Raw genomic sequence first — 7,001 nt, forward strand, 5'->3', positions numbered from 1 at the left:
GATAGATAGATAGATGATAGATAGATAGATAGATAGATAGATAGATACACTTTTTTTTTTTTTTTTTTTTTTGAGACAGAGTTTTTGCTCTTGTTGCCCAGGCTGGAGAGCAATGGCACCATCTCGGCTCACCGCAACCTCCGCCTCTTGAGTTCAAGCGATTCTCCTGCCTGAGCCTCCCGAGTAGCTGGGATTACAGGCATGTGCCACCACACCCAGCTAATTTTGTATTTTTAGTAGAGACAGGGTGTCTCTATGTTGGTCAGGCTGGTCTCAAACTCCCAACCTCAGGTGATCTACCCACCTCGGCCTCCCAGAGTGCTGGGATTACAGGTGTGAGCCACTGCACCCAGCCAGTAATTTGTATATTTTTTAAAAATCCGTGTGGCTAGAGATTTATCCCTCTTTATGATATTTTCAAAGAACCACTTTTTGGTGTCATTTTTCTCCTTGTTTGTGCATTTTCTATATCATTGATTTCTACTCTTAACTGCTTCCTTTCTTCTACCCAGTTTTGTTCCCATTTGCTTCTCTTTTACTAGCTTCCTAAGGTGGAAGCTTAGAGTATTAATTTTAGACTTTTCTTCTTTATTAATTTAAACACTAAGAGCTGTAAAGTTCCCACCAGGCACTGCTTTAGCTGTAGCTCACAAGTTTTGTTTTCATTTTCATTCACTGCAAAATATTTTGTAATTTCCTTTGTTATTTAAAAGTGGGCACAAAAGGTGGACTTTGGTGCTTGTGCCTCAGTTGACCTTGTTAAGAAGAGTGACTGAGACATGTCTCAATCAATTCCAGGTTTAATTAGCCAAATTTGAGGATGTGCTGAGCCCCCACACCCCTTTCTCCCCTCTGGCCTCATGAAGCCTCTGCTTAAGGAGGGCCCCATGTCCGTCTTTAGCATCTCAGGGTCAATTAAATCCCCGCCCTCTAAGGGCATTTTCATGTGAAGCTTTGTTCTCTGTGACATAAGGGAAGAGGGATGTTTAGAGGAGCTGGGGGAGAAGACCCCAGGGAATTTCCTTGTCCCACAGATACATCTCTCCACATAGCAAAATACATGCAAAGCACCTGGCACAGTGCCCAGCACACAGTCAGTGCTCATGAAATGTCGGTTCCCTCTGCCCACTGCAGATGGTACAGGCAACACAATGAGCCAAGCTTCAGCTTGGTGAAGGAAAGCATAGCCCACGTTCCAGCTCCTGGGCTTTGTCCTCTGTGTTGCAGCTAAAGGCTAAGGGCAGTTCTAGTGCCAGTATTGTTTGCGCTGAGGATGGACCAGCATGTCCTGTGCCCGGTGGCCCCCAGAAGTGCTGTTGCCTGCCTGCTGCTGCTCTGCGTCTCCAGCCCCTCCCCACGTGCCTCGCCAAAGCCCACTCCACCTCCCTCCCCTCCCAATCCTCCTGGAGCTCCCGCCTCTCATCTTTCCTTCCCTCTGCGGGGCGGGTGGCGATCTGTAGGCCTCCCTGAGAGAGAACTGCCCCTACCCTGCCTGAGATGCTCAGAGCCAGGGCACTGACTAGTGCTCAGCTCTGAAAGGATGAACTGGGATCTTTTCCCAATGCTGACGCCCTCTGGGGTCTGAGGATAAAGATGGAGGGAGGCACTGAGCTGAGCTCAGACAGGAAAAGAGGCTTTGGTCCAGAGCTAAAGAAGACATGACCCAGTGAGCAGAAGACCCTGCCCCAGCAGGGAAAGCCACGTCCTGGTGTGGGAGGGTCTGGAGCTCAGGAGGGATTCAGGCTCAGCAGGGACTCAGGTTCATTGCCCTCTGCTCAGGAGAGCAAATCCCTCTAGGTGAGGCTTCCTCTCTGTGTCTTTACTCCAGGGATCCAGTGTCAGAATCAAGGGCACCATCGAAGTAGGATGCCAGGGACACCTCAGCTATGGCCAAACAAATGCCAAAGGCCCAGCTATCATAGCTGTGGGTTGGTGGGGAGCAGCCTCTTCACGGGCCCACCCTTTATGGACTCGGGACCCTCCGTCAAAGCTGGCTCTTTCCACCCTCAGAGCACCGTCTCATCTGTTGCTTTATTTGTGACTCACAACAAGCCTCTGAGTCAGGCAGGGCACATGTCACTCCAATTTCACAGAAAGGGAAACTGAGGCATGTGTTGGGCTAAGTGACTTGGACCAGATGGTAAGTGAATTAGGGTCAGGACTCAGATCTCCTTGGATCTACACCAGATGCCCTCTCACATGGAACCCTCACTCTAATCTTAACACTTCAATGGCTATCACAAGAGTATGAGCCCACAGCAATTGCATGCATGTTCACGTGCGTGTGCACTGTGTGTGTGCGTATGTGCTTGTGTGTGCATGTGTTTGTGTGTGTACGGATATGTGCATGCGTGATGCTTTACTTGCTGAGGGAAGGGGAGAAGGACTGGCTGGTCTTGATGTTTTTCTCTATCTTGAACATTGTAGGTGCCACTCCCAGGAAAGTCAGGCAGCCATGGTGGGTCAGGAGGAGACGTCACAGGACGAGACCTGTGAAGTGAAGATGAATGATGGCACGGAGGCCTGCAGTGAGCTCAGCCTGCTCTACACACAGAGATGTGAGCTCTGCCCTCTGCTCAGGCTGACCCAAATGTGGGAACATGTCTGGGGAGGTGGAGGCAGGTCACTGAGATCTCTCCTCTGGGAGTAATTTGCAGGAGGAGAGGAGATCACATAGAAAACACCTGCACAGCCTCTGTCATCGTCTTAGAGGAATGGGAGCCCCCCCCACCCCGCCACACACACACACACACACACACACACACACACAATGCCCTTTTCAGTATGGCCTTTCCTGACTAGGAAAACTTCTAAACATAGTTTCTTAAACTTTTGTTATAACCAACAGACATAAGTATATTTTCTGGTGAGACTCAGTGCACATATACATCTATTGGCAATCACACAAGTGTTTCAAGACACGGCTTATAATAAAGCTGCCCAGAAGAGGGCACTGGCGGCAAAGCCAGGCCTGAGACTTTTTTGTCCTTCTGGAATTTTTGGAGCATTTTAGCTGCAGATGCAGATCCATTAAAAGGTGGTGATATCCATTTGGTCAGCTATGACTGACTCTTAAAAGAATAGTCCAGCGTAGCATAGCACAGTGAAAACTATCAGGGTGCATCACATGTCACAAAGGTAAGTGCTGTGCGTGAAACAGTTGCTAAATTGCCAAAAATGTGAGTATCTAGAGGGTCTCCTTACGAAACGTCTTTATGACTGTGGGTAAAGATGTGAGTATCAGCCGGGCGTGGTAGCTCAAGCCTGTAATCCCAGCACTTTGGGAGGCTGAGATGGGCGGACCATGAGGTCAGGAGATCGAGACCATCCTGGCTAACACGGTGAAACCCCATCTCTACTAAAAAATACAAAAAAACTAGCCGGGCGAGGTGGCGGGCGCCTGCAGTCCCAGCTACTCGGGAGGCTGAGGCAGGAGAATGGCGTAAACCCGGGAGGCGGAGCTTGCAGCGAGCAGAGATCCGGCCACTGCACTCCAGCCTGGGCGACAGAGCCAGACTCCGTCTCAAAAAAAAAAAGAAAGAAGGAAAAAAAGATGTGAGTATCTAGAAAGTCTCCCTGTGAAACGTCTTATGACTGTGGGTGAAGATGTGAGTATCTAGAGGGTCCCCTTATGAAACGTCTTTTTGACTGTGGGTGGAATTCACAGAAGTTTGAGACATACTATTTCAGAAGCCTTCCTGAAAGAACTTCGGAGTGAAGAAGGACTAGCCTTTTAGGTTTTTTTAAGAAAGGAAAGTGTAGCTGGAGGTGGTGGGAGGGGGCACCAGGCCCCTCACCTTGGGGATTATGGGGAGAGCAGCATCCAGGCCAGCACAGCATGCGGCTTCTGGGGGTCCAGTGCTTTCTGCTCAGGAACAGGGTAGGAAGAGTAGCAGAAGCACCAGCTTTTCCCCTAATGTAAAAAGAAGACTCTAGTGAGTAAGTAAAAACATGGAAATAGCTAACACCTAGTTCTTAGAGATGACACCAAAATAACAATTCATAGAAATAAAAAGTGATAAAGTGGACTTCATGAAAATGGAGGCCTTTTGTTCTGTAAGGATCTTATTAAGAGGATGAAAAGACACTACAGACCGAGTGAAAATAACCACAACCACATATCTGACAAAGGACTTGTATCTGGAATCTATGAAGAACTCTCAAAACTCAGCACATTTTTTTAGAACCCCATGAGAAATCAGACAAAAGACACGGACAGACATTTCACCAAACAAAGTAGCTGAACAGCAAATGTGCACATGTAAATATGGTCAGCACCATTGGTCATTAAAGAAATGCACATTGAAACCACAATGAGCTCTCACTATGCCAGTTAGAATGGGTAAGATAAAAAATAACACCAAGTGCTAGCAGGAATGCAAGAAAACTGAACATCTCATACATCGCCGGTGTGACTGAAAAATGGTACAGCCACTTTAGAGAAGAATTTTGGCAGTTTCTTAAGAAACCAAACATGTACTTCCCATGTGATTCAGTAATTGCATTATTTGGCATTTAAGCCAAAGAATGAAAATTCAGGTTCACAAAAACCTGTACATGCATGTTCCTAAGAGCTTTATTCAGAATAGCCTCACAGTGGAAACCACCCAAATATCTTTTAATGGTGAAGGAGTCAACAAACTCTAGGATATCCATGCAAGAGAATACCACCCAGGAGTAAAAAGAAATCAACCACTGATACAGGCCACAACCTGGAGGATCATGAGAGAAGGAAGTTTGGTGGAAAAGGCCAGTCTTTTAAAAGGTTACACACTACGCAGTTCTATGTACATAACATCCTCCATATGACAAAACTAGAGACGGAGAATAGAGAACGGATTTGCGGCTGCCAGGGACACAGGGGCAATGTGTGGGGATGTGATTCCAAAGAGGAATGACAAGGGAGGTGAGTTCCACTCAGTGAGGAAACAGTTCTATGGCAATGGCAGGGGTGGAGATGGTTACAAGATACTACACATGAGATCACCTTGCACAGAATACACACACACACACACACACACACACACACACAGTGCACATAAACACTGAAAGCTGCATAAAGTCCGTAGTCTAACAAGGTCCATTGTCTAATAATAGTCAACCAATGCCAATGCCCTGGTTGTCCCTCTACTACTTTTGCAACTACCTATGAATCCACAATTATATCAAAAAAAAGTTAAGAAGAGAACTAGCAGATAGCAGCAACATGATGATTGATTAGAGTCAGCCCAATGCCCATCCATAGGGGACTGATCAGATAAACTATAGTCCATCCATACAATGTATGCAACAATAAAAAATCAGGAATATATTTGCCACCCATTGTGCATAAGTGATAAAAGCAAGATTCAGAGCACTGGAGAGACTGCACTACCTACTGTGTGAGAAAAAAAGGGAAATCAGAATCTACAAGAAACACATATTTGCCTCTTTCCACAATAAAAATGGCAAGGACAAATCAGAAGCCAATGAATATGGTTCTCCATAGGGCTCACTGAGGAGCAGGTTAAGAGGATCCAGATGGGAGCAAGATGACTCCAAGTACAACTGTAGTTGTAACTTTTTACTTACGTAAGTCTTTACATCACCAATATCTTCTATTAAGAAAGGAGAACAGAGGCAGGGCGCGGTGGCTCACGCCTGTAATCCCTGCACTTTGGGAGGCCGAGGCAGGCGGATCACGAGGTCAGGAGATCGAGACCATCCTGGCTAACACGGTGAAACCCCGTCTCTACTAAAAAAAAAAAATACAAAAAATTAGCGAGCGTGGTGGCGGGCACCTGTAGTCCCAGCTACTCCAGAGGCTGAGGCAGGAGAATGGCGTAAACCCGGGAGGCGGAGCTTGCAGTGAGCTGAGATCCGGCCACTGCACTCCAGCCTGGGTGACAGAGTGAGACTCCACCTAAAAAAAAAGAAATGAGAACAGAAATTCTAAAATTTAACACAAATTTTAAAATCTAAATTATATCAATTTGATGCTGTAACCACACAGAAAATGATTACCTCAGTAACTTCTAAACAAAATACTCTGTCTGTGTACCCCTGAGTGATCTCAATTCTGACAACAAAAAGAACTGCAAAGAAAACTGAAGCCTCATGTGGTAAGTGGGGAACAGGATAATCAAGAGAAGGCCAGAATATCACACTGACCTTAGCATAAAGTGAGCCAAATCTCTAAAAACACAGCCAAGCCAATTTTAACATAGGCAAACTGCCTGAACCTGAACTTCACTCCTTTTAGCCAAGCACGTTACAAACATTGTCTCACTCAGTTGCAGAACAGCTGCATAAACCAGGTACTACTGTTCTCCCATTTCCCCAGAGAAATTGGAGTAGGGAGAAGTGGCATACGTCCCCAAGGCCACACAGCTAACAGGAGAACCAGGCTCTGGACCTGCAGGGTCCGGAAGTGCAGAGCCCATGCTTCCAACCTTTAATTCCTTGGAGGCAGCAGAAAGGAGCTGAGAGAGGAGATGGCCGCAGCCCTGGCTGAAGAGCAGAAGGAAGAAGGGAAAATTCTCCTCCAAGGGAGAAGACCAACATTGCTCAGACCCTAACCCTGATCACACTTCTCTCAAAGCTCTGTGCCCAAGCTTGATCCTCAGGTTGATCTCTTCTCCCACCCTTGACCGCTCTGTTCTCAGCTCTACAGGGTTGACAAAATTCAGGTCGACCTAAAACCCAGAATGGGACCTTGCTTGGAAAGAGGGTCTTTGCAGATGAGATCAACGTAAGGGGAGCTCACAGTGGATTAGAGTGGGCCCTATCTAGTCCGATAACTGCTGTCCTATTAAGAAGAGAACATGGCCGGGCGCGGTGGCTCAAGCCTGTAATCCCAGCACTTTGGGAGGCCGAGGCGGGCGGATTATGAGGTCAGGAGATCGAGACCATCCTGGCTAACACCGTGAAACCCTGTCTCTACTAAAAACACAAAAAATTAGCCGGGCGAGGTGGCGGGCGCCTGTAGTCCCAGCTACTCGGGAGGCTGAGGCAGGAGAACG

At 47.1% G+C, this 7,001-nt stretch overlaps 1 protein-coding gene across 1 annotated transcript in view; it reads right to left on the reverse strand.

Moving 5' to 3' along the window:
* LOC105529909 overlaps positions 1–7,001 on the reverse strand; it is a 20,269-nt gene that overhangs the window by 5,663 nt on the left and 7,605 nt on the right. Inside the window, 2 exon segments of the mRNA XM_011967182.1 lie at positions 1,488–1,581; positions 3,798–3,865. Coding sequence (XP_011822572.1) covers positions 1,488–1,581; positions 3,798–3,865 — 162 coding nt within the window.

Source organism: Mandrillus leucophaeus, unplaced genomic scaffold, assembly GCF_000951045.1.
Source record: "Mandrillus leucophaeus isolate KB7577 unplaced genomic scaffold, Mleu.le_1.0 Scaffold79, whole genome shotgun sequence".
In the NCBI taxonomy this organism is placed as follows: Eukaryota; Metazoa; Chordata; class Mammalia; order Primates; family Cercopithecidae; genus Mandrillus; species Mandrillus leucophaeus.